Genomic DNA, 27,825 nt, shown 5'->3' with positions numbered 1-27,825 from the left:
GATCAGCCTTTTTCTTGTTATTAAAACTCCCCAAATCAGGCAAAATTGTACTACATACATAATCCTTAGCTGCCCTTTAGTTATTCTTGTGTTATGCATGTGAGAAGAAACTTGGGTGAATGAGGAAATAATTATATGGAAACATAGTGTTGTTTTCTGGGTTGCAATAGTTGGCAATTTTGATTTTTAACAGTGGACTGCCATCTACTGTTTCCAACATATCGTTGGCATTTCTAAATTACTGCCCTCTGCTGTTGTCTGATATTGTTTAACTGATATTGTCAATTCTGATATTCAGAACTCAGAATGCAAACTGCAACCTCCTAGAGTAAAACCAATACACCAAAGAAAAGCTGAACAATTTTTCTGGCTGACATATTTTGATTGCTTTTGTTGTTTTTAATCTAGCCATTGAAATACTTCTAGTGTTAAATAATCTAAAAATCAATGATGCTAAAACTTTCTGCTGATTAACATTAGCTGGTACAGACAAAGAAACATTATAATTCTTAGATGAAATATTTATGTCTAGTTTATCAGAAGAGATATAAAATCAAGCAGTCAAAAGTGTTAGATTGGGTATTGAGAAGGCAGACACAGGCTTATAGCAACAATAGCTCTTTATTAACAATAGAACAGTATGTACAATCCAGCAACTGCTTGGTCTGACAGCAACCCTTTTATAGGGAGCTGTCAGACCTCTCAACCAATAGGATTGAACCTCTGTTCCTGCCAGAACAGAGGACCTTGGTGGAAACCATGGTAGTTAGAGTGAATATCTAACACCCATCCCCTCTTAGTTGGGATGTTTCTATTGGTCACGTAATCACGCAGGTAGGCGGTTTTTTGTTTAGTCCTACCAGACCTGTGCAGTTCATTTGGATCCGGTTCTTTGGGCAGGTCGGACGGACCTATCTGCTCTCCAGCTCCGCTTGGTCCTTCTGGTTGTGGAAATGGTCTGGAAAAAAAATCATAACTACATTTGGCTGGACATCTATGGTACCTCCTAAATTGAGAACTCAGATTACCTAAGGTCCCACTCCCATACAGCATAGCTATTTACTTATTCTTTTTATTCTATTTATTACATTTATATGCTGCTCATCTTTCTAACCAAAAGCAACTCTAGTAATACTGTCCCTGCAGGCTTTTCTTTTGAATCTAAAAAGTTGAGAGCCATACAAGCTGCCCCAAAATAGAATTCTGAACAACTGATGAGGGCATTCGTCATGGTAAATGTGATGGATTTGGAACTGTGTGTCTGTTACAATTTATGGTCATGCCCATGCTCACCCAAATAGCAATAATTCCACAAGTGTGCTCACTTAATAATTGTAGAATTTTTCAAGAAATTAAAATGTTGCTATTGGACATTCCCAATGCAGATTTTGTGATTGATGTGGAAGATGCCTTGCAGATGATCAAATCCAAGTCTCTGAAAGTATCCATTGCCTGAGCTGGATGGATTTTTTTCTTTTTAGGAGCAGGAGCATCAGACTGCAACCCTCAGTTCCAGCCAGTTGCATAAGACGAATGGCCATCTCTGGCTGGAATTGGCTTGGAATTCCAATGACCCACAGAAAAAAACTATCTCCTCAAATTTCCCTGACCTAAATCCAAGGTTATAGAACTCTTATGCTCTGCAGTTAACTTTTGTTTAAAAAAACAAAATTCAGCAAAACAATCCCTCATCTCAAGGTTTGTTCATGAATTGACATATTTGGAATGTATTGGTCCATTGGTTTACCACAACATTTTTTCCAAAATGCTTTTTAATTTCCCAGCCTAGCCTATGATTTCCCTCATCCACGGACTAACCAATTTTTGGCAGTTTAGCTTCTGAGGCCTTCAAGGCCAATTATAGGCTGTCTAATATCCTACTTTGCCCTCTCTGAGGGCACTGGCTAAAATTCTCTAAGTACAGGTAGTCCTCGACTTACAACAGCTCATTTAGTGACCAAAATTACAATGACACTGAAAATGCACCTTTGACCACGTTTCACACCCAAGACTGTTGCAGCATCCCCATGGCCACGTGATTTACATTGAGATGCTTGACAACTGAGTCGTATTTATGATGGTTGCAATGTCCTGGGGTCACGTGATCCCCTTTTGCGACTCCCCAGATTCACTTAACAATCAAATTACTGATTTAACAACTACAGTGATTCACTTAACAAATGTAGCAAGAAAGGTCTTAAAATGGGGCCAATGTCACTTAACAAATTTCTCAGTTAGCAACATAAACCTTGGGCTCAGTTGTGGTCGTAAGTTGAGGACCACCTGTACTGTGTAAGCCTGGAGCGATTTCCTTGTTCCTAAGCGGCAGGCTGTCACATGTAGGGACGAGGCACCAAGAGATAAAATAATGTAGAAATGCCCGTCGGTCGAATCACTTGGGAAACGACTTTCCCTCCTCCTATTCCGCGTTAACTGAGGACACTCTAACTTTGAATATCTCTCTGTTCCCATGATGCTGACGTCAGACAGGTGACGTTTCTTCGGCGGTGGCGGGAAAGTAATGCCGGGTTTATGGCCCAGGCAGTAGATGAAACTCCTCGCGCTCCGTCAGACACGCCCTCCTCCCCGCCCCAGCGCCTCCCCTCCCCCGCACGCCGTTGGTGGGCCAAGCGTGTCAATCAAGGCGGTAAGGTTCCCTTTTGCAATATTCCAATGCGCGAGGCTGTACGTCAAACCTTCTCGGAGACCGCCGTGCCTCCCCCCCCCACCCGAGTCTCCTCCTCCCATCTCCGGTAGAGCTGCGCCCCCTTCCCCGCCCCTAAGAAAGGTAGGGTTCACCCTCCCCTTCTTCTCGCTCTGTCTCGCAGCGGGTCGAGGAAGATCCCGGTCTCAGAAACCGGGAGCCCCCCTCCCCGCGAGCGCCTTCCTTCCGCGCGCATCCTCCTCCAGAATTGTGGCGCCGGGTTCTCGGGAGGGCTCGCCCCCTTCCTCGAAGCCCCGCGGCTTCTGAACCACGCTGGAGGAAGTGGTGCGCTGGGGGGGGGGGCGACATCTTGTCATAAAGGAATTGCTGAGCTAAGAACGAGAAGCTGGGGGCTTGGGGGTTTTGTGCCAGAATGGGCTTCCTTGCCTTCCTGCCCTTTCCACCGGAATGTATTTCCTCCCCCCCCCCCCGCATTTATTTATTTTGAACCAGAAACAGCAATGCGGGCAACTCTCAGATCATCTTAATAAAACCAATTACTAGAGAGGCAGCGATGCCCCTCATCAGCCAACCAGGCCTTCCTTGGAACAGAATAGAATGAATGAGCTGGAAGAGACCTTGAAGGTCTTCTAGTCCAGCCCCCTGCTCAAGCAGAATAATCTATACTATTTCCGATAAGTGACTGTCCAGTTCCTTCTTAAAAACCTCCTGTGATGAAGCACCTACAACTTCTGAAGGCAAGCTGTTCCACTGGTTAATTGCCCTCACTGTTAGGAAGTTTCTTCTTAATTCCTTCTCTCTTTGATTAGTTTCCTCTGCCTCCTCCTCCTCCGATCCCGCATTGAGGCTTCTTCTATCGCTGCTCCAGTGATAAGTTTAAAAATAAATAAGTGAATACACGGAATGCTCATACATGCATACAAATACAGGTGGTCCTCGACTTATGACCATGATTGAACCCAAAATTTATCTTGTTAAGTGAGAAATGTGTAAAGAGGGTTTTCCCCCATTTCACGACTTTTCTTGCCGTACTTCTTAAAATGCAAATTGCCACCGTTGTTAAGTGAGTAAAACAATTGTTAAGTGAATCTGGCTTCCCCATTGACTTGGCTTGTCAGAAGGTTGCAAAAGGGGGGATTGCATGACCCCGGGAACACTGCAGCCATCGTAAATATGAACCAGTGGTTAAGCATCTTCACATGATCATGAAGATGCTGCAATGGTCATAAGCGTGAAAATGGTTTTAAGTCACTTTTTTCAGTGTTATAACTTCGAACGGTCACTAAATGAACTGTTAAAAGTGAAGGACTGTATATGTATGTATCTATGAGTTTGGAAGTCAGAGAATAAGTTATGCTTGGAGCGCCGCGGCGGTGGTACACATTTTGGGATATAACAAGATCATGTATTTCTGGATGCCTTCTTATTCCCTTTCACTTCTGAAAATCTTTTCAAAGTAGATTTTAAGGTAGAGGTCGCTAAACAAATAAATACAAAGATTATTCAATAATTACCAGTATCTCTTTGAAAAAGAACCTAATCCTAATATGTGTTTTAAGCATGTTTTTGTGTATTCATAATATGCACAAATTTATTTGAACATGTATGATATTGCAATTGTTTTCGAGACATAGTTGAGAGAATTTGCAAAGAATACAAAGGCACTGAGAGAGTCTAAATATGAAATATGCTATTTTTCAAATACTGTGTTAATGGATGTTGGAAAAGATGGACATGGAGGAAAAGAGAAGAAGTGAAAGAAACTAGAATGAAATCAGATTGAATAGAGAAAAGGAAAGCCAAAATCCAAGAAAGAAATGAAGAAATATTGGACCTTAATTAATCTCAAGAGAATGAATGAAAGTGGATGTAAGAAAGAGGATGTGGAAGCTGTTGGGACAGAATTAAAAGAACTGTGTTGCTACTTAAGCATTTGGAGTTATTTGGATAGATAGCTTCAATTATCAAAACAACTTTAGGTGATACAAAGCAATTATAGTTACCAATGAAAGCAACAGCAGCAAAAATTAGCAAGCCATGCCAGGAAGATGGTATTGCAGTTATTATGCATGTTCTGTAACTTCCTTGGTGTTTCCATCCATTTCCAATAAGCATCTTTAATGAGTGACAACTTTTTTACAAACCATTTATTCAGCCAGGTTGGCTCCTTTAGGTATTGTTTTGTTTTCTTTCTCATTGGTATATATGAGATTACCCTATCCTTAATTTTCTTTTTAAGAAATTTCAGCTGGTTGCAACACCTTTACCTTTATGAGTCTATTCTTAGGCAATTTACTTATTATTTTGCTTAGTTTATTCAAATTGGCTTTTTGAAAATCCACAGTTTGTGTTTATTTTTAATCAAGGGTTTTAATTAAAATCAAAAGATCTTATCTATGCCCAAAGTCCTCAGTTTCCTGGGGTGAGAGAACTTGAGTGTCATCTAGTTTATGGATCAATGGTCTGAAATAGATGGTGCTAGTCTACCTTTTAAATTGTGGATGAAATCTTTACCAAAGTTTTGTTCTTTTAGTTTTATATGTAGATATCTGTTTATGTGCAAATATCCTAAGAAAATTACATATGGAATATTGTTTGCCTTATCTAGATGAAAGATTACTGAAACTGACTCTTTTTATTCTATTTGTCTGTTACTCTGCAGGGTGGTTTGAATACAGTTTACTGCTAGTGGAAAAAAGAACATTTTTCAAACATGTCTAAGATTGATAAAATGAGCATTCTTGGAGTGAGGAGCTTTGGTGTGGAGGATAAAAATAAACAAGTTATCACTTTCTTTAATCCACTAACTATTTTGGTGGGTCCAAATGGTGCTGGAAAAACGGTAAGATTCAAGTGGGTTTAATTTTTTTAATAAACTACTTTCTTACCACCCATCCCAATGTTGAGAAGTGGCTTAATTCTGGGAATATATTTTAAAATCTCATTACAAATATCCCAAAAGAATAATAAATAAATAAATAAATAACAAATTATGTGGATTATCTCTTAGAGGAAGTATTGTATTCTGTTTTTCATATACCTTAAAGATTAACTCCTTACAAATGCATTTAACACTTTAACAAAGAGACTGAAAGAACAAATTGTATAGAATATATATTTCCTTTAAAGAGATAGTTCACCAAAACTTCTTATTATTGTGTTTCTTATTTATATTTTTTTGTACATTGATAGTGTTACATTAAAGAACATGACTGTGGAAAACGGAGATAATTCTTTCAGAGGATGCTTTCGAAGAATTAAATTTAAACATTTTGTTATCTCTCTCATTTGTTTAACAATATACATGAGAAATCAGCTTGTGTTGGAATGCATAGGATCTTGCAATTCTGTAGAAATGAATGTTGGTGGGAATTCCTGCTAATAGAAGTGATCAGCAAAGCTCCATATTTATAATTCTTCTGATAGCATCAACATCTTTATATGAGTAAACCATTTATATGATTTCTTAGACATATGGGATGATTGGAGAAAATAATACATGAAAGGGTCTACTTTTTAAATCTGCTCATCTAGACATAGTCATTTAGTGGCTATTAAATATATTTCTGATGCTTGTTTCCATTTCATTAGACTATTATAGAATGCCTCAAATATATTTGTACTGGAGACTTCCCACCCGGCAGCAAAGGAAATTCATTTGTCCATGATCCAAAAGTAAGTATTGCAGTTGCTAGTTTGTTTGGCTAGTAAATTGCAGTGTGTAGATTAAGTTGCTGAGAAATTTGTAGTTCCCTGTTTCAAGAAAAAATGACAATTATTACTTTCTATATTGTGCCTTGAGAGGCAGTGTGTCTAAAGAACATGCTGAAAAATAAATATAAGCAATGGATTAAAATATATTATGAGAAAATAACTGCATTATAAATCCATTGGAAAAATATAAAAATATTACTACAGACACAGAAATGTGAAGTCATAGCTGCCAGTTCTTTAATTAGTGTTTGGAGTAGTATACGTGGAGATCCAAGCAATGTGTCCTTTTGTAATTGATTAATGGAAAGTTTATTAGTGCACATAGTTTTACCTTTATGATGCTGTTCTCATGACAACTTCCTTATTATTTTTCTTAACTTATTGGCCTTCCATGGGATATTTTTTCCCTACAAGTTTGCATGCAACTGACAATGATTTTCTTCTCATGCAATAGAAATATCTGCTTCAGTTTCTTGTCCTTATGCTTCCATTTAAATCTCTCAAATCTGTTTGAAAAGAGCCCCTCAACTGTGGAGGAAGTTCAGTCCATCATCAATGTCCATGATCCAGAAAATAACTTTTAAGTCTCTGCCTCCGCTTTTATTATAAATAAACACGATTAAAGAGGTGATTTAGGGGAAGAAATTGTTGATCTTCCTGGACCTGTAATAAAAAAATTATTTTCCCTTGGGAAAGGTTGCTAATGAAACAGATGTCAGAGCTCAAATAAGACTTCAATTTCATGATGTTAATGGAGAGCTTGTTGCTGTCCAGCGGTCCATGATATGTTCTCAGAAAGGAAAGAAGACAGAATTTAAAACTCTTGAAGGAGTAATTACAAGAATAAAGTGAGTGAACAACCATATTTTTAATTGAATATGATTTGGGGATTATATCAGGGCAGTATGTCTGAAGACAAGGTGTAGCTATGTGTTCTATTTTTACTTACCACCAAAAGAATTGTAAGCTTGTACCAAGGTGTGACTGGAATCCTTTCTAAATATGTTTATTTTATTTGCACTTCAATTGTTTCTTCCTCTTCTTTTCTGTTACATTAATTTAATTGAACAAATAATATAACTAATGACACATGTTTTTCTTCTGTGATGTTGAAAAGAGCTGTAGTGTCCTTATATTATATATTGAAAAACAGTAAATGTAAAAATAAAAAAGTCAAATAATCATGAAATACAGTATATGGAAAAACACAAAAGACCATGAGTTCTAGTCCTGCTTTAGGCATGAAGCCAATGGGGTGACTTTGGGCCAGTTGTTCTCTCTCAGCTGTAGGAAAAAGGCAATGCTAATCCACTGCCAAAAAATTTGCCAAGAAAATGGCAAGGATGTTTCCAGACAGTTGCAGCAGTCAACACTGATTTGAAGTTAGAGAAAAAGACAAGTAAATTGTGTGTATAATGTTTATCATTCACCTGCTGTGTTTTTGTGCCAATGTTCATGCAGGCATGGGGAAAAAGTCAGTCTGAGCTCCAAGTGTGCAGAAATCGACCGAGAGATGATTACTGCCCTCGGAGTTTCTAAATCTGTAATTAACAACGTCATTTTCTGCCATCAAGAAGATTCCAACTGGCCTCTAAGTGAAGGAAAGGCTCTGAAGCAGAAATTTGATGAGATCTTTTCAGCCACAAGGTATTTTTTATTTGTGGTTTCTTGGATGAGTAAAGCATTTAAAATGAGTCAAATAGCCTTTAATATTAATAAAAGGTTGTCTGCAGGTTACAGGTAGTTTAAAAATGACATACATTTTTCTTTCCAAAAGGTATATTAAGGCTTTGGAAACGCTTCGCCAAGTGCGTCTAAAGCAAGGGCAGCGAGTTAAAGAATGTCAGGTGGAGCTGAAGTACTTGAAGCAGAATAAAGAAAAAGCACAAGAGATCCAGGATCAGCTAACTAGCAGGGAAACTCAGTTAGCTGCCTCCAAAGAAAATGTCAGACATATTGAAAACCAACTAGAGCCTCTAAAGGTGATTTATTATCTGTAATATGTTGATTAAATGGATGTGTCCTCAGAGCTGGCAACTTGAATCTGTTTATTGCCGCTTGGTTGCTGGCTCCAAATTGTCATCCTGGTTTAAAGGTGTGCTTCATTAATGAACCATAGAAAAGCATGAAGAGAGCATTAAGTTTAATGTTAAAAAAAAATTGGATATTTGAAAGTTGGGTATTAATGTCCAGCTAGATGGCAGCCTGAACTCCATGTCCACCTTAAAAACGTGGTCGTTGAAGATGGGAGAGAGCTTTGCTTGCATCCTCCATTAGAGCCCCAATCTGGGGTGGGTTGCTGCAGGCGTTGCTGCCTGTTCACTTCACGTGCACGCGCAGTTGACTGTAAATTGTTCTGCGCATGTGTAGAACATGAAAAAAAAAATACTAAAAAACACCAGGGAACCGGTTTGGGGGGTGGCCAACCTGGGTCGCTGCCAGTTCTGTGACCAAGGCCAAAATATCACTATTGGTTCGCCCGAACCAGTGCAAAACAGTAGTAACCCACCTCTGGCCCAAATGACTAATTCCTTTAAGGGGTTTATTTACAAGGTTGTTTTATCATCCCTCCTAATTATTATGTAGCTTCCTTACATTAAATATTTATTCCTTTCTCAGAACTCTTTGATGGAAGTAGAACAGAATCTTGTAAAAGTAATGAGACTAGATAATGAAAGCAAAGCTTTGGAAAGTCGGAGAAAGCAGATGGAAAAGGATAATCAAGACCTGCAACAAAAAATGGAGAAGGTTTTCTTATGTTGTTTATGTTTGCATGAAATAGAATATATAAACTGCATTTATAAAGGAGAATATTTGTAGCTCAGGACTGAAATTAGAGGGTCCTTGGTGCTCTCTGAGCTTGGTTGTTTCCTTGCGGACGTCTCATTACCCAAACTAAGTAACATCAGGACTACTGCATGTAAATGTTATGCTGACCCAATCGTAAAGGTTAGATTTTTGTTCCCAGCAACTTTTATGTTTATAATCAGTCATCTCTCTTGCAGTTGTTATTACTATTGCAATGTTTTTGCTGAGCAAATCCGCAAGTAGGCGGTATAGCAACATTAAGAACTGAGATGAGAGCTAGATGAAGAAAAAGGTTAACATTTTCCCAGTCCACTACAGTATTTCTCAATCTTCATGGCAACAATGCAGACTGGTGGACTAGGTATTAAGTTTAGTAAAGGCAGTCATAATCATCTAGCTTTTTATATCACATATTCTTTGGCCTTTGCAAGACTCCCACTCGGGGGGGGGGGAGATATTTGTAAAAGTTATTTTTTCTCCTACATTGCAATGTTAGGTTTTTCAAGGAAGTGATGAGCAACTTAGAAGAATGTATCAAAACCATCAGAAAACTGTGAGAGAAAAGGAGAAGCGGTTAACGGAGTGTCAGCGAGAACTGGAGGCAGTAAACAAAGAATTCCTAAGATTTAATAAAGAAAAATCAGAATTATTAGTTGAACAAGGTATATTTTTATTAACATTTTAATGCATGTTAATAAATGAAAATTAATACCAGCATTTTTTCTTTTTTATATATATATAATTTCTATTAAGATTTTTGCAGAAGCTGCATTGGTTACTGATCTGCTTTTGGGTGCTATTCAAAGTGCTTCTTGTCATCTTTAAAGCCCTACATGACTTGGCACCAGGTTATTCGGATCTTTAAGATGGAAGCTGATACAGAGAAAATCATATGATACTTTTTGGAGTGCGTAAGAGGGGATTATATCAGTTTTTATGCTTTGGAAATTTTATAACCCACACAGAATCACCATGTGTGAGTTGGTTGATTATATACATTTGTTTAATAAATAAATAAAATTTGACTATAGTAGCAAAATTTAATACAAACTAAACTTAAAAAGAATAGAAGGAAGGAGTAAAAATGCAAAAAAAAGAGAAGAAAGAAAAAAGTATAATAAATAAAAAGTAATATATAAAGAAGAAGTGACTTCCAACCTTGATCACAAAAAGCATAAATTTAGTGATTCTTCACCCCCTCTAAGGCTACATACATTTATGTCTTCATCTCATCTTTTTCAATTTCCCCCCTAATTTTTTCTGCTCCCATCTCACACAGTTCTTTAATCTCTTTTGTAAATCCAGTAGGAAAAGAAATATCCAGATTACTTTCTTGGTTTGTCATTTGTGTTTGCCTTTGAAATTTTAAAACCTCAGCCAATTTCTTTTGTAAATCCAGTGGAATATCTTTTTCTAAGACATTCTCCTGGCCTGTCATTTATAAATCCACTTTTAATACCATCTCTATCTTGTCAAATAATTTGCTAAAGTTCTGTCATTTCTTCAATTACATCTTTTGGATACAGTCCATCCTAACACCAATTTAATTAACTTGGTAACTTAAATCATAATTTGGTAAAGGAGGAAGGCCACCTAAATTGTCACTCACACTTACACAGATTATGAGTGTGACCTCAGTAGTCAGTGCTTCTCAGCTAAAGTTATACATATCTGAATTAGAAAATAGATAGCATCAAATACTGAATTATTTTCACTGTGATCATGTAACTGAGATCCTAGCCTTTTCTCCGAATGTCCATAATCCACATAAGAAGCTTTCAGAAGAGATATGAGAGAATTGCAACAAAAACAATCAGAATCGGCCTCCTCAGATACTTAAGGATTATAGTGAGCTGGAATAAGAACTCAGGTTGAATCGATTATGTAATAAATTATTCATCTATTTATGCTTAATACAATATTTGTGTGTGTGTGAAAGAGAGAAAGATAAATATACATATGCCTCTTTATACTAATAGATATCCATTGCCTTATTCATCATGTAATATCTTTAAGAATCAAATGTTTATTATTATTGTCGCAATCTACTTTGTAAGGATGAATTGATTGCAGAGTTCACACCTTGTGAGGGCTTGAGGAAATATGCTACAGTAACTCTTTATCCTTTATCCTCTTTATCCTTTATCCATACATCCCTGCGGCCAATTCGCTCACACAGGGAGGGACTTCTCCTGGTGCCGTCCACTAGGCAATGCCAACGGGCGACACCAAGGAGTAGGGCCTTCTCTGTGATGGGCCCAACCCTCTGGAATGATCTCCCCCCCCGACATTAGAACCACTTCTGACCTCCGCTCCTTCCGGCAAAAATTGAAGACTCACCTGTTCCGATTAGCAGGCCTGGCATAATTACAACTGTCCCTCCTGGCAAATGTATTATTATCTGGTTATTTTAGGGTTTTTTAATCTGTTGTGTCTGTTTTAGGGATTTTAAAAAATTATATTTATTCAGCTTTGTACAGTTCTTTTAATTGCATTTTAACCTCCTCCAAACTGTACATATTTAATTTTTTATTGTATTTTTGTGATATTCTCTATGGACTGTACACCGCCCCAAGTCCCTTCTGGGAGAGGGGGCGGTCTAGAAGCACAAATAAATTGAAATTGAAATTGAAATTTCTAGTTATAAACACAATTTCAGTCTGTTAAGAATAACAATCATACCCTTGTCACAACTCATATTAAAGATGTTACATTGCATTTCAAGGAATGTGTGTTTGGTTACATTATGAAGGATGGTTGTATCTTTCTTCATGGTTATCCTGTTTCCTTATCAGTTATAAAGCCTTGTTTCCTTTATTTGGGATCTTCTGCTTGTATATACACACATGTGAACTGTGTTTAATCAATATATCACATAAGTTCTCCCTTGGCCTATGTCTCCTACTCCTCCATTGAGATACAAGAAACCAGTAATTCATCTCAGTATGCTAGCTTTGAAATTAATTAACTACTATTTGTTAATTGCAACAAAACAAATCAGAATCAGACGGTGTTTTCCACCACAGGATTAATCTTACTTGATGATTAGACAGCTAGGTTTTTTAAATTTACATATAGATGACTTTTACAGTTTTTAAAATCTTATCAACAATCCTGAAATACATTATATAATGTTTAAATTCTGTTTTTTTTTGTGAAGGTCGTCTTCAGATACAGGCTGATCGTTATCAGCAGCATATTAGAACCCGAGATTCATTAATTCAATCTTTGGCAGCGCAGTTGGAATTAGAAGGATTTGAAAGAGCACCTTTAAATGAAAGACAAATCAATAATTTTCAGAGGCTGGTAAAAGAGAGACAGGACAAAGATATGGAAACTGCTAATAATTTAATGGTAACTATTTGTGTTTGTACATTTTTAAAGGCTCAGTTGGTCTAAAATAGGAAAATAATCTCTGTATTCTAAATTGTAATGAGATTAGGATATAAATAAAAGCATATTTCTTTTAAAGTACACTGAAATAGTATGTTATAGGGAAATTCATATCAGTCATTTTTAGTGTATGTTCTTTTCTTTTTGGTTATAACTGGAGAAAAATGAACTTGATGACAGGAGCATTATATTTGACAGAGATAAGAAAAAATAGCCAGTAAGAACAAAATCTTGGGTTTTTTTTTTCTTTTTCTGATTTTTTTTTTTTGCTTTACCCCAATATACTTCTATTAAATATCACAGGAACTACTTTTGAACAGAAATAAAAAGAAATGTATTATGTACACATTAGAGACAACTTCTGCAAGCATAAGTATGTCACTGGTTAAATTAAAAAAATCCCTTTTCTGATATGTTAGTTTGCCAATGCAGCAAATTAGGTTAGATGGTAAGTAACCTGGCCTGAATTTGTGACATGCTATGTTCCAAAACCAAAGAGCTCATTTCAGACAAAAGGCAGGTTATGAGAGGGATTTTAGCTCAGTTTCTTATCAGTGATTTTTATTGATTTTTTAAATATGAAACATTACTTTTAACAGTAAATTTGCATGCATTAAATTAGATTAAGTTACAACATCACTGAAAAAAGTGACATGATCTTCTTTCATACTTGCAGCATCGCCATGGTCATGTGACCAAAATTCAGACACTTTGCAACTAACTCACATTTATGACCTTTGCAGTGTCCTGGGGTCATCTGATCACCTTTTGTGACCTTCTGTCAAAGCAAAGTCATTGTGATAGCCAGATTCATTTAATAACTATGCTACTAACTGCAGTGATTCACTTAATAGCTGTGGCAAGAAAGGTTGTAAAATGGGGCAAAACTCGCTTAACAAATGTCTCCCTTAGGAACATAAATTTTGGGCTCAATTGTGATCGTAGGTTGAGGACTACATGCACAACCTTTGTTTAATAAACTGTGATTTTTATCTTTTTTTCAGAAAGAATTTAGCGAGAAGGAAACAATTAAACAGAAACAAATGGATGAAATAAGGGATAAAAAAACTGGACTTGAAAGAACTATTGTCCTAAAGGCAGATATTCAAAATAAGAAACAACTTGAAGTAAAGAATCTGAAACAGGAATTACATCAGCTGGAAGGATCCTCAAATCGACTCCTAGAACTGGACCAAGAATTTACAAAAGCAGTAAGCCTTGGTTAAGAAACTATATATGCAATAAAACTAAAAGATAAACACAGCTGTTCATATCCATAGTTCGTTCTAAATACTATCTAAATACATATTCTGAAACTAGTACCTCGTTTATTGTTTTCAAGTAGGACGATATTAAACTCACAGCTTCCCCATGCAGTCCAATTCAAACCAGGCCATAGGTAAAGGTAAAGGTTCCCCTCGCACATCTGTGCTAGTCATTCCTGACTCTAGGGGGCGGTGCCCATCTCCGTTTCAAAGCTGAAGAGCCAGCGTTGTACATGGTCATGTGGCCCGCATGATTAAACACCAAAGGCACACAGAACGCTGTTACCTTCCCACCAAAGGTGGTTCCTATTTTTCTACTTGTATTTTTACATGCTTTCGAACTGCTAGGTTGGCAGAAGTTGGGACCAGTAACGGGAGCTCACTCCATTACGCGGCGCTAGGGATTCGAACTGCCGAACTGCCGATCTTTCTAATCAACAAGCTCAACATCTTAGCCACTGAGCCACCACGTCCCTAAAGCAGGCCATACATTCCCCTTTTGTTAGATCGGGTAATAGACAGGCACACACAGGCTAACGGTAACATCGGCTCTTTATTATAACACAACAAGTAAGAACAATCCAGCAAAGGTTGAGTCTGACAGCAGCCCTTTTATAGGGCGCTGTCATAACCTACGACCAATGAGATTAAACTTCTGTTCCCGCCGGAAAGGAGGACCTTGGTGGAAACCCTTATAACTGTCGCTAGTATCTAACACCTTTGCTGATGAAATGTGAAGAAGGTGCCACCAAAATATCTTCTTAGTTATCACCTTGTTACCTGTCAGATATCAGAACAGAACACGAGGCTATTTTGGTATAGCCAGGAGTCTGAGCATATCACCTTTTTTCACCTGCATATGTGGAAGAAACCCATCAGTTTGAGAAGGGCACACTTAATGTAGCCCTATTTCTGTATTCAGATGCTTTTTTCATAGGAAAGTACAATTGTGGTAATGACTGAGATATGTTTTCTTCAGCGGTTACAAAGAATATCCGGTATCTATCACTAGGATTGGTATTAATTCAGTGAATACAGTTTTATGCATAACTAAATGGAGGTAAAAATCTGCTTTCTTTTATTTCTTTTTAGAAACATGAATTAGCTGAAGCTGAGAAAAATTGCAATGTTGTAACCCTAGAAATGGAAATTAAGGAACTGCAAAGAGAAAAGACAAATTTGGACAGTACTCTTCGGAAACTGGATAAAGAGATGGAACAACTGAACCTGAATACTACAATTATAACCCAAATGGATATGCTGAAAAAAGATAAAGTAGTGTATTTTATCAGACACTCTTATATATGCTTGAAATATTTGAAACAAATGATGTCAAGTTTCCATGAACGCCACAGCTAGTTCCAGTATAATGCTCGATCCATCATTTGGAGTACTCAGATTAACATAATTTCCCACATCCATGCAGTATTAAACAATGTTTATTTAATAGTATTGACAAAAATATATTGAAAATGTATAAAGCTTTCTTTATGTATATTATTAAGTCTAAGCTAGTTCAATATTTACAGAACAAGAAATACTTCCTTGCTTATAAGTGATGAAACTGTTGTTTCTTTTCTTTTTTTTTAAGGCTGACAAAGAAGACCAAATCAGAAAAATTAAATTTAGACACAATGAAGATTTAATCTGCTTGTTGGGATTTTTCCCAAACAAAAATCAGCTTGAAGATTGGCTTCACTCAAGAGTTAAAGAAATTAACCAAACAAGAGACAAGCTTGCCAAGCTCAAGTAAGTGCTAATTTTATTTGCTGTGGTGAAATGTAGTGATTAACATGAATTATATTTGTCTTTCACTTTTTTAACATTAGTACAGAATACAGTCTAAAGCAGGGGTGTCAAACTTGCGTCGTCAAGGCAGCATCACGTGACGTATCAGGGCTTTTCCCCCCCTTCAGGCAAGGGCTTGGCCAGCGCGTGACACATCTTGCCTGCAGGCCGCGAGTTTGACAACCCTGGTCTAAATAAACATTTTGAAATGTACTTTGAATTACATTATAAATTAAGAGTTGTGTATAACGGATTGTCTTAAAAGAGGGATTATTTTCAATATTTTGGTCAGTTCTTTTCAAACAAGGACGTAAGACTGCAAACAGTATTCTCCCAGCCCCCAAATTATGTGAATACAGGTAATCCTTGACTCACAGCTATAATGGAGCCTGCCAACACTTACAACTGCAGGGGTGCTTCATCTCCCCCCTGCCCCCTCATTAATCTCCCCCATATCTATGTCTTTTTGGCTGCTTTGTACAACAGCACTTCTTGGCAGGACTGGGGCTATGGTTGAAGTAGAGCCCAGGACCTTTGGCAGGCTCAGTCAGCTGCCACTGCCCTCTTCTTCAGCCCCAGCACTGCTGCTTCCACTGAGTCATGTTGCCTCAAGAATTACACCACAGCCAGCCACCACAGCACAAAGCCCCAGTTGCCCCCACCACCCTGTGCTCCACATAGTGGGTTCCTACTAGTTCAGACTGGTTCGGCGGCCTGGGTCGCTGGAACCAGCAGCGAACCAGGCCTGCCATGTCCCCAAACCGGTTCTCCGGGCAGCACCATAGATGCCGCCTTCTTGTTTTTGGGCCCTGCACATGTGCAGAACAATTTTAATGCGTCCATGAGTGAACCGGCAGTAGTGCCTGCCGGAACCCACCCCTGCTCCAGAGCCATGGTATACCAAGAAGCCCCTTTGAGCCATGCTGTTGGGGAAGCTGAGGCTTCCAGAGGTAGGTATGGCTTCACGCTGCACTGCAACTCAGAGGCTTCTTGTAATCCAAGAGCTGCAGTGTACAAACAAGCCCCTGAGCAGCAGCGTATTCTTTCCCTGGCCTTCCTGAGCTCCTCACTTTCCCAACTTTCATGTAGCTTGTATTGGGCCTCCGAAATTCCAGAACCAATTGTGGTTGTAAGTTGAGGACTACCTGTATTTTTATTTTTTCTTTCTTCTCTGTTTTTCTTTTTTTCCCTTTTCTGCACTTACCAATTTTTCTCTTTTTTTCTTTTAGTTTGTATTAGTTTTTTTTGGTAAATCTTTAATAAATTATTATTAATAAAAATAAAGTTAAGCAGTAATGAGACCAAGCTAAACGGCTCGAGTTAGAGCATTCATTATATCATGGTACCATCAGAGAGAATGCATTTAATTAAATTAACTGGAAATGATAAATTAACTGGAAAGTTTAGTTAACAGAAAAACCTAACAAAAATTCTACAATCTAATGCCTTGCCACAAAGTCTAACAGAGAGTTGGGGAGTGGGGAAACAGGTAAGTGGTCTTTGGTAGATCTGAGAGTTAAGGAAATTTGTTTGTGTGAAGGCCGTTCCTAAGTGATCCCACCATGTGGTTGTTTAAACCTTAAATCATAACAGAACTTTGATGGAGGAAGTAGATGAGACAGATTTAGGGTAGAGGGAAGTAGAGAATCAGACTTAAAGTTGTGGTATGGTAGCTGTGGTAGACCTGTAGAATGTGCAAACCATATGATTCACTGTTTGGGTTACTGAGTGATATAGGAGGGAGAAGGATTGTGTCCACTGGGTTTATCAAGTAAAATTTTACAAGTACATATATAATTGGGAGGGTTATTCTTTGTGCTATAGTTAAAAATGTTTGCTTATGCTATTTGACCTGCCTAAAATTTGAATCATTTCTTCTGAGTATTCTCTTTTAAACAAAAGCATCTGTTCCTTTCAGATTATAAACTCATTTGAAGATGAAAGCTTAAAAAGCTTGTTTTTAAAAAAAAATAAAGTATGATTCGTTTTGTTAGTTTTTGATAATATCCATATTAGGCAAATTACAACCACAGTTAAAGCCCAAACTAACTTACAAACTAACTATTTCTTGATTCATACAAAATGGAAAACTATGGGCGAGGTTTCCAGGAAATTAAGGAAGTTACTGATATCCTGAAATAGAGAAACAATTACACAGAGCCATAATACAGCCCTACAGATGGTGGATTCTAATATTGTCTGAACTAAGCCGTGTATGCGTGCCACAGCAATCTAAGTAATAAAGAGATAGAGTTGCTTTGAATTGATGAACATCATTTGATAGTCGGGGTGGGGTGCCCACCCAGTGAACATTTTTTAAAAGCTTCCTTTTGAAAAGGAAAATCAAATCACTTTAACCTTTAAGAAACAAAGCAAAACCTCAGTTCTGACTGTAATACTTACTTTTCAGCAAAGAACTTGTTTCAGCAGAACAAAACAAAAGTCATATTACCACTGAACTAAGGAAAAAGGAGGAACAGCTGTCCATATATGAAGAAAAGCTTTTTGATGTCTGTGGAAGTCAAGACTTTGAAAGTGATCTTAATAAACTGCAGCATGATATTGATAAAACATCCAAGCAGCGAGGCAAGTCTATATAACACCTTCCCATTCCCATAGGGTACCAAAAAATAATAATCATTTTTTTCTTATATACTTGTTTATACCCAGTAACTGGTAAGCTTTAAAACAATATCAGGAACTGCATTCAAAGTAGAGATGGACGTCAGAATAGAAAAATGGGCAAAAGCATAATGTTTCCCTCCTTAGTTTAGGAGGTTTATACTGAACAGTAACACTGAAGATGATTAAAATCCAACAACGTGTGCAAGTCATCCAACAGTCTTGTTTAAGGTACTGAAATTAAGGTACTGAAATTTCGACAGAAACTTAGCTAAGTAATGTGGCCATTTGGCATTGCATTTTACAACTACATTTGTTAATGATGGACATTCTGATTCCAGTTACCTTGTTAACCAAAGGCTACCTGAAATATTCAATTGGAAAGGAATTGCAACTCCTGATGTAAATATTCTGGCTTTCAGCCTTTGTTTTTACTGATGTATCTTTGCTTTGATAATAAACAGCTTTGAAGGTTTTTTTTTGTAAATAGGTACAAATTCTTGACCTCAATCATCCATTAATAAGAGTGGTTAATTCTCTCTACCAAAATGAATGTGAGAAATAATACTTGGTAAAACTCAATCTTCCCACTGTCTTATAAAAGCATTTGATTTTTCAATACAGCTATGCTTGCAGGAGCCACGGCAGTTTATTCTCAGTTCATCACACAACTAACGGACGAAAGCCAGTCCTGTTGCCCTGTGTGTCAGAGGGTCTTTCAAACTGAGGCAGAACTGCAAGATGTCATAAATGATCTTCAAGCCAAACTGCGCCTTGCTCCAGACAAACTGAAGACAACAGAATCCGAACTCAAGAAAAGGGAGAAGAAACGAGATGATATGATTTCTCTGAAACCTATCAGGTGAGGCAGGAATCACAATATTCTATGCTGTGTAAAGTGAATGAAGTTTTCAGGAAAGGCAGTGTTTTGATATGTGCAAGTCGGTTTCCCGTCTTATCAGGCATTCTGTACCATCATAAAATAATACAGTGGCTTAGATAATCAGTTGTCCTTCTCAACAGCCTCAGCGGCCTTGCGGTTGTGAAGGATCCCCAAATATTTGAGGGGCAGAGTTGGCTCAGGAAGAAACAGTAGACAGATTCCTCCGCCCCTGCCCCCACCTCTTTTTCTCCAGAGGGATATGCCACGAGGAGAATTCCATTTAGGGGAAAGAAAGACTTAGAACAGGGGTGGCAAACTCTCATCGTCACATGACGTATCAGGACTCCCCCCCCTTCGCTAAACTCGGGGTAGGCGTGGCCAGAACATGACGCATCTGACCCTCTGGATATGAATTTGACACCCCTGATGTAAGACATCACAATGAAAACAAAGATAATTTTAGCAGTCAGATTAGAATTCCGAGTATAATTGTAGTAAGTTGACTTTATGACTGTTAAAAGAAAATGTCATGCATTTTTATTTTCTGTTTCTTACCAAGACAAACAATATCTGAACTCCATGAAAAGGATATACCTGAGTTGAGAAACAAGCTACAGGTCCTTAATAGAGAGATTCAAAGCCTTAAAGCTGATATAGAAGAACAGGAAACCCTCTTGAGTACTATCATAACAGAGGAAGGAAGTGCAAAAGCATGTCTGCAGGATATTACACTTATGGAAAGGGATCAGGTAAGGATACTTCTTACCAGATTGCACACGTCCTTTATCACACTTTACGGGCAAAGTGGCACAGATTGTTGGAAAAGAATGTCTCTTCATTTACGTAGCTTTTTTCCCCAAATGGTCACATAATAGGAAGGACTCCTTCAATTAAGGCTGCAGGGAACATCTGTATAAATGTGTCATGGTTAGCTGCAATAGATAGTATGGAACCCCAAATTTGTTAAAATCCAGTCTTAAACTTAAGATGTTGAATTTACTGGTAATCCTCGAGTTATAACAGTTCACTTAGCAACCATTTGAAGTTATGACACCCCACCCCCCAGTACTTATGACCCAGTTACGAATGTTGCAGTAGCATGGCAGTCTTTCACGCTTACGAATGATGGAAGAAGCACTGCAACATTTGCCCTGCCTATTTCTCTCCTTTCTCCCCCCCCCGCCCCGCCCCTGACAGGGTCTCCACAGGTAATGGGCCTGTGGAGACTCACTTACCTTGCGACAATCTAGCAAGCCATCAGTTCCTTTGCCTGCTTTGGTGCATTCGCAGAGAACAGAGGCCTAAAGTAGTGCAAGATCACACAAGATCAGTATCGCGAGATCTCACATTACAATATTTTAGGCCTCAGTTCTCACCTGCACCAGATCCGGATGAAGAGAATTTGCAAGACAATGAGACTTTGGGGCAATGAAATCGGGTTGCTTCAAGCCTCCCATTTCATGCTGAGACTGTAAGCAGGCAGAGAGGGTGGAAAGGAGACAGATGGCTAGATCTTTACAAGGTAAATGACCTGGAGCAGCAGGATGGGGGGCAGGGAACAATTGTCGGGACCCCAGGAGAGGGGGCACGTAATATCTCAGTGGGTCGGGGGAGCCTTGGGTGGTCTGAAGCAGGTGTCCTATTGCATCGCTAGCGCCCCCCCCCCCATGACCTTCCTCACCCTGAGATACCTCATGTGCACTTAATGACCTGCACATTCAATTAGCGAATACATGAATGAAAGCAGGGAGTGATCACACTCGTTTTATATGATTCACTGAAACGAAGCCCCGGGTTACTAATGTAATTGGCAGGCTCCATTACATTTGTAACTCAAGGATTACATGTACATTGCTAAGTGATGCAGTCATAAAGTGCAATCTCTTCCCTTAGCAACTGAAGTCTTGGTTGCTGTCATTAACTGATTCCCATCGTCATTAGCTGAAACAATTTCCGGTCAATTTCCTACAACTAAGTCAGTGGAGAAGTCAACAGGAAATTGCAAACCCCAAGCAGCTCCCAAGCAGGCCCACAGGCAGTTAAGTGACTGCTGCCTGGTGGGGGACGGCATGTTGGATTTTCCAAGAGTGGATGGCGGGGGTGGGCGTATGAGGGAGGTGTGGCGAAACTTGGGGAGAGTGCATGAGGTGTGAGAGACGCATAGTGAGGGTATGAGGAGCGTGGCAAGATTCAGTGCATGAGTAGTAAAGGCACAGCAAGGTTCGGGGTATAAGGGTGAAAAGGAGGTATGATTAAACTCTGGGAGGGTGGGCAAGTGGCCGGTGCAACACAAATACGGAGGGGCTGGGGTAGGGTGCACAAGTGGGAGAGACTTCGGGCAGGACTTTCAACCTTCCCTGCCAGCTTCCCCACTGAGTTTCTGGCAATGATTGAGGGGGGCTGTGACTGGTTGTAAGTACAAGCTGGTTGCCAAGTACCCAGATTATGATCATGTGACCATGGGGTGGCAGAACTTTTAACAACCAATCATAACTAATATTCATTCAGCACCATCGTAACTTCAAATGATTGCTGAATAAATGGTTGCACATTGAAGACTATTTATGTTAAGCACCTCAGGATTCTCAACATTTTCTTTGTTTTTTTTTTCAGATTGATCTAAAGGATATTGAAAGAAAAATTGCTCAGCAGGCTGCTAGGCTCGAGGGAGTGGATTTGGGCCGGACTCTTTTGCAAGTGAGCCAAGAGAAACAGGAAAAAAAACATCAGTGGGACACAGGTGATGACATATAAGGAGCTATCCTGTTTTCATAACTAAAACTGCATTACTTAACTGTGTGTTTCCTATGCAAAATCCTTAAAATCAAAAATTTTAAATTAACGAAATCATGGAATCATTTTCCCCCAAAGAAGATATTTATTGGTTTATTAAATTAAGTGCTGCCCATCTTATGATTTGAAATACCAGTAAATAATCCACTGTTTATTTTAAGAGTTGCTATATTAAATTAAAAACGTGAAGAAGGAGTGATATTTGTGTTACCTTGAGCTCCCGAAGAAAAAGTAGGATAGAAATACTTATAGTTACAAGTGCACACCTAAAATTAAAATTTTTCCTCACTTTCACTAATAAAAAGTAATATTATTAACAAATACATTTTTCTCAATTCAAATATTGGAGACTCTCTTACAGATCTTTGTTTCTTTATTTCCAGGAGTTTTTCCTAATTTTTAATTGCAAGTATAATGATATAGCACAAATTTTAAAAAATGAATCAGAATTAAATATTTTTGATGTACACATTATAATTAATTTAGGTAATTAAAACCCCTCTTATTTCAATTAAATGTAATAATTAGAACCGAAATTTAATTTGAAGGTATGACTATTAATTTCTTTCCAAACAACCCTACACAATATCCATCATGACCCGATTACCATTTGTGCACTTCATAGCCTACTTCCGACAAGCAGAGTCAAGGGGGGAGCTGGGAGTAAAATCACAAGTTGTGGTCATGGGATGTCTTGCTTAACAGCCACAGGTGATTCATTTAACAACCACAGTGGAAGTGAGTCCCTATGTCTGTTGTGGTCATGGGATGTCTTGCTTAACAAGTTGCTTAACTTAGTAATGGAGTTGTTGGTCCCAGTCGTGGCAAGCAGGAACTACCTGTAATGCTATATTTATAAGCAAGTAAAGCCTTTGAGTATGACTGTGCAACACTTGGATTTAACTCAAATGTGTTTTTTTTCAAGAGGCAACTGCAGTTTCTGGTTTTTCTTGGAAGACGTTTCACTTCTCATCCAAGAAGCTTCTTCAGCTATGACTGTATGGTGGAGAATGGAAGGATTTATACTCCTTGCAGACAGCTGGTCATTTGCATTTTTTAGCAAGTCATTAAGGCCACCTGGAAGTTTATCTGTGTCCTCGGGGTCACCTGTGTAATGCAAATGAGTGTTGAGCCTTCTTGGAACTGCTGAACAGACTGTGTTGTAGACTGAAGATAGATGATGTCTTATCCTCCTCCTCTGTTGAGAGAGGGCTGTTCAATTTTGACATAGATGGCCTCTTTGACCTCTCTTTCAAACTGTCCACTCCCCACCATCCAGTCAGAGCTGAAGAAGCTTCTTGGATGAGAAGGGAAACGTCTTCAAAGAAAAACCAGAAAGTCTAGTTGCCTCTTGAAAAAGCACCTTTGGGACAACCATGACCTGGTTCAAAGTCTCCAGACTTTGAATTTAATATCCAAAACATGACTTGGGGAATGCCAAAATAAAGCATTGCATGTGTTTGCAACTCCTAATAGCAAACACATATTTTCTTCTTTAGGTATCTAGATATATTTGGTCCATGTTTGAAGCACTGTACTTGGTAATTCAGGTTCAGATTCAAAAAGGTGCTTGCGAACATGTGGGCTCATCTTGCCTGTAACCTCTTAAACTGTTAAGAGTGAATCTTAACACTTTTTTTTTAGGATTCTGCTGCAGCTGCTGAAGGTAGCCATGTAATTCTGGGAAAGAAGTTGCTGCTTTAAGGAGTCGCAGACCATGTGCCCACTGTACTCTACTGCACATTTTTGCCATCGTGGTTTTAGACTGAATTTCATCCAATTATTTGCATTCTTTCCTAGTTTATTCAAAAGTGACTCCCTTTCATTTTGCTTGCAGTTACTAGCAAAATTGAACTGAAGCAGACACTCAAGCAAGACCAACAAAATCAAGTCCAGCATTTAAAGTGCACAGTAAATGAACTCAAAGCTGAGAAACTTCAGATTTCCAGCAGCATGCAGCGTCGACAGCAACTTGAAGAACAGACTGTAGAATTAGCAACCGAGGTGCAATCTTTAAATAGAGAGATCAAGGTAAAATAACTAATGAATATCAAGACTATCATTGCTATTCCTGCAAGGGTTTCAGTTTTGTTCAGCTTTATTCATTCAGTCAAATAATCATAATACTGCTACATGTATTTGTAAAGGTAAAAAGCAGATTTCTAAAACAAAAAATGATAGCTGTGTGCTTTTTCTTTTCTTTTCAGGAAGCAAAGGAGCAGTTATTTCCTTTGGAAACAACTTTGGGAAAACTACAACAAGAAAAAGAAGAGTTGTTGAACAAAAAGAATACAAGTTACAAAATAACACAAGAGAAGGTTGGCTGCTGGCCCTGAATTGATTTCTATATTATTGTAGGAAATTTATATTTTGGTTATTGGTTATTTTATGGTATTTTGGTTATTTTTTTTTTGTCTTCTTATTGTTTTTAAGCATGACAATCACTCAGATCAGCCCCAACACTATATCCTACAGTTAAACTAAAACTTAGATCTCTTTCTCATCATTATCACAAGTTTTTAAACACCTCCCTTAATTTTCCCTTATAGAAGCAATCTACTCCAAACACAGCCTCTGGTCCGATGTGAGCTATTACATTCTCTTCATTCTTCACAAACTTAAAAGACTCTTTACTGATAACTACAGTCTTGGTTAGAGCTATTGTGAACATGCATGGTTGCAAAAATGCTGTCTTGTTCTTGCCGCATCACAAATAATAACAGGCTTAGAATGCATGTTACCTTCAAAAGAGGAAGACTGACCCCGTTATAACTTCTTGCACCTGTACAGAATTATTTGGTTCTGTACTTAGCAGCTTGAAGCTATCACAAGTGAAGAGATTAGTTTCAAATCGGGTTGCGAGGGATTTGGGGTCCAACATACTGCAACTGCCATGCGGAAGTACTCCAGACCCTCAACCTCTGAAGGAAATGAAGCAGACTACGGGAATCATTAGACAGTTCTTGCAATGAAACGAGAGAAATGAAATCCTTCAAATACCTATTAGAATTGAAGAAAAGAAGTTCCTGCTTTAACCATTTGAAGAAAGGTGTTTCTTCATTACTTAATGCAAAATTTCTGTTTTAAAAGATTTGCTTAGCTTTAATATTAGTCTATTGCATAATAGCTATGGAACAGGAAACATTTATCTGTGCTAAAGATTATTAGAAAAGGAGTTAAGAATAAGTTGCCACTTACAGTTATAAAGCTGTCCGGCATCTACACTTGAAATGGTACTTCCCCAAAGGATGTTATAAAACTCTTCCACCTCCACTTATCAAACATTACCAAGGGGCAGGGAAGAAAATAATAACCAGACACCTGTGGATCTTCACAGTAATCTTTGCAAAAATCACAATTGATCTATAAGGTAAAATAAATATTTTATTTCCTTCCATCTGAGCAACATGTTACAAATTTCATATTGTTTCTCTTCAAAACATTCTGGTCTAATTAAGGTAAGGTGTAGTTAGAACCTACAGTGTTTTGAAATATATATTACTTGAACAATATTGTCTATTGATTAATATATTTATATTTCTAAGAATCAAGCATACCTCTCATGCATTTTAACAGATAAATGATATTAAAGAAAAAGTTAAAAATATCCATAACCATGTGAAAGAGATTGAGAATTATATCCAAGAAGGGAAAGAAGAATACAAGCAGGTAATTAGCAAAAAGCTAATAAATAATAATAATTTTCAGAAAGTTTCATCACAAGATTTTACATGTAATTTTGAACACTAAAATGTTTATTTGTTTTTCATTTGTAGCAAAAGGAATCTGAACTGGAGGAAGTCACATTTCAGCTAGTGGATTGTGAGAAAAAAAAAGAGAAGATAAATAAAGAAATGGGAACAATTAGGCAAGATATTGATACACAAAAGGTACCTTTATCTCCTCCATTAATCTAATAGTATAATGTATAGTTTCCTCCACATTTTAGTAATACTTTAATCTGAAATGTTAATAGAACTACTGGGATATCTTAGATATCTTAGAATTACATTATATTTGCTGATAATTATTATTTAGTTTAATAAAACAAGTGACAGTGATTTAACTTGTGACTTTATAACGTAATTGTGCAGTGGTTGCAATAAAATCCTCTGATACATAAGAAGTAATTGAAATGAAGAAGAAATGCCTCCTATGCTTTTATTATGGAGGTGCAATTTACTAGTAATCTCAAGTACCCAAATACAATAATGCAAAGCAGAGAAAGAATGAATGATACCATTTATAATCCTGCTCTACCAAAAATTGTTGGCTGATATTCTGTGCTTACATTTCCATGTATGTTATCCTGATATAAATTGGCAACCAAAATGTTCTCGTGGTTAGAAGAAGAGGGCAATAGATATAAATGTGATAGATAATATAGATTGTTACAACAGGAAAGTCATCAAAAATATTAGATAAGCATTAGAATCTCACTACAAGTTTTCTATTTCTATTCTAAACTGTATTCTATTTATTGAATGGCAATCATTAGTACATTAGTTCTAATACACTAGTTTGGAACTTGCTTTATTCTTTATTGCTTCTGTAAACCTAAATACAATAGCATACATTTTAACATGATTTATGCTGCTTGAATAAATATACTTGAATGAAGCATTTGGCTGACATCTACTTGTGCAGAGAGACTTGCTTTTCTATGTACTGCCTTATATGCCTCAGAGTCTCTATGGAAAGTCAAGAATAAGGAAGACTTATTCTGCGGTCGAAGTACTTTTTACTGATTTAATGCGCAATTTGATTCTACACATAACTTTCTATTCTGGACATGATTCTTCTTGCACAATACGATATAATCGCAGGGGGGGGGGGGAAGTTCAGTTCTGGTGTCAGTTAAAATAATAATAGTTAAGACATCAGGTGCCTTCAAGTCAGTGTTGACTTTTGATTAGTACCTTGTTGTAGTTTATTTGGCAAGATTTTAGAAAGTGGTTTGCCATTGCTTGCTTCCCTAGAGCTGAGAAACAGTGACTGGTCCACGTTGGGTTGGAGGCTAAGGTGGGATTAGATTTCATAGATTCCCACCTGATGTTTTAACTATTGCAATAATTCACTTAATGACTACAATTGGGATTGGAGTCCAGGGCATTGAGCAAAGTGGTAGTTAAGCCCATGTGATTGGAGAAAGTTGGCCTCTGAATGTTTGGATTTTAGCTTGTGAGGCATGGAACGGGGAGTCTTTCTCCGCCTCTGAAGAGTTGTGTGCCGAGGCAGGGATAAAGGGATTTGGGGCTCCAAGCATTCTTGAATTTCGGATGCCAAGATTCAGGCAGAACCAGAGCTGGATGTCTTTCTCTCCCTGCCTCTTTGGGGCTCTCTGCAGGGATTGGGAGAGAGGGATTTGGGGCTCCATGCATGCTTGAATTTCAGCTGTGGCAAGGATCTCTTTCATCCAGCTCCCAGAGATGAAAGGTAGTCTTGCTTACAGATAATAATAGTTTGCTGCCTCCCCTACTGGCTTCCCCATTAACTTTCTGGGAAGGTTGGCAGAGAACGTTGCAAGTTGTGATCACATGACCATGGGGCATTTGGCAACTGGACATGGGTGTGAACAGCCAGATCGCAGTCATGTGATGGGGGGACAGCTGTGTGCAACATTCTGTGGTAGAAGTCCTTTATGGGGCATAAATCACTATTTCTAAGGCCATCATAATTTCAAACTAGTGTTAAACAACCGATCATTAAGTGCAGATTAGCTGTTCACCAAAGTAGCTGTCTAAAATAACATATGCACCTAAAAGATTAAAGTAAAGCTTAAAGAGTATTTTTGAACAGATTCTCAAACTATGAGTGGACACACCTTTTTTTAAAGCTAATTCGGTTTACCCATGCAGCTTTCTCTGGTTAAGTCATGAAATTCATGAAATTAA

The 27,825-nt window shown here is 37.9% G+C and overlaps 1 protein-coding gene across 2 annotated transcripts in view; it reads left to right on the top strand.

Annotated features, from left to right (window-relative positions):
- The first annotated feature begins 2,483 nt into the window (after window positions 1–2,483).
- The window catches only part of RAD50 (RAD50 double strand break repair protein), a 50,570-nt gene continuing 25,228 nt past the window's right edge, over window positions 2,484–27,825 (top strand). The window contains exons 1-20 of one of the 2 annotated variants that reach the window (XM_081939840.1): window positions 2,484–2,647; window positions 5,328–5,507; window positions 6,257–6,340; window positions 7,076–7,227; window positions 7,841–8,026; window positions 8,157–8,361; window positions 8,999–9,127; window positions 9,684–9,849; window positions 12,348–12,541; window positions 13,585–13,791; window positions 14,938–15,120; window positions 15,437–15,594; window positions 18,044–18,219; window positions 18,880–19,117; window positions 19,698–19,887; window positions 21,752–21,878; window positions 23,769–23,962; window positions 24,139–24,249; window positions 25,508–25,600; window positions 25,708–25,821. In XM_081939840.1, the coding sequence (XP_081795966.1) occupies window positions 5,379–5,507; window positions 6,257–6,340; window positions 7,076–7,227; window positions 7,841–8,026; window positions 8,157–8,361; window positions 8,999–9,127; window positions 9,684–9,849; window positions 12,348–12,541; window positions 13,585–13,791; window positions 14,938–15,120; window positions 15,437–15,594; window positions 18,044–18,219; window positions 18,880–19,117; window positions 19,698–19,887; window positions 21,752–21,878; window positions 23,769–23,962; window positions 24,139–24,249; window positions 25,508–25,600; window positions 25,708–25,821 (3,036 nt within the window). In that variant the 5' untranslated portion in view covers window positions 2,484–2,647; window positions 5,328–5,378. Of the gene's footprint in view, window positions 2,648–2,675; window positions 2,789–5,327; window positions 5,508–6,256; window positions 6,341–7,075; window positions 7,228–7,840; window positions 8,027–8,156; window positions 8,362–8,998; window positions 9,128–9,683; window positions 9,850–12,347; window positions 12,542–13,584; window positions 13,792–14,937; window positions 15,121–15,436; window positions 15,595–18,043; window positions 18,220–18,879; window positions 19,118–19,697; window positions 19,888–21,751; window positions 21,879–23,768; window positions 23,963–24,138; window positions 24,250–25,507; window positions 25,601–25,707; window positions 25,822–27,825 lie in introns of those variants that run through there. The other variant, XM_081939841.1, reaches the window with a different exon arrangement.

Source organism: Natrix helvetica (assembly GCF_964273705.1).
Source record: "Natrix helvetica genome assembly, chromosome: 1".
Taxonomy (NCBI): Eukaryota; Metazoa; Chordata; class Lepidosauria; order Squamata; family Natricidae; genus Natrix; species Natrix helvetica.
This window is presented reverse-complemented; position numbering and strand designations above follow the sequence as displayed.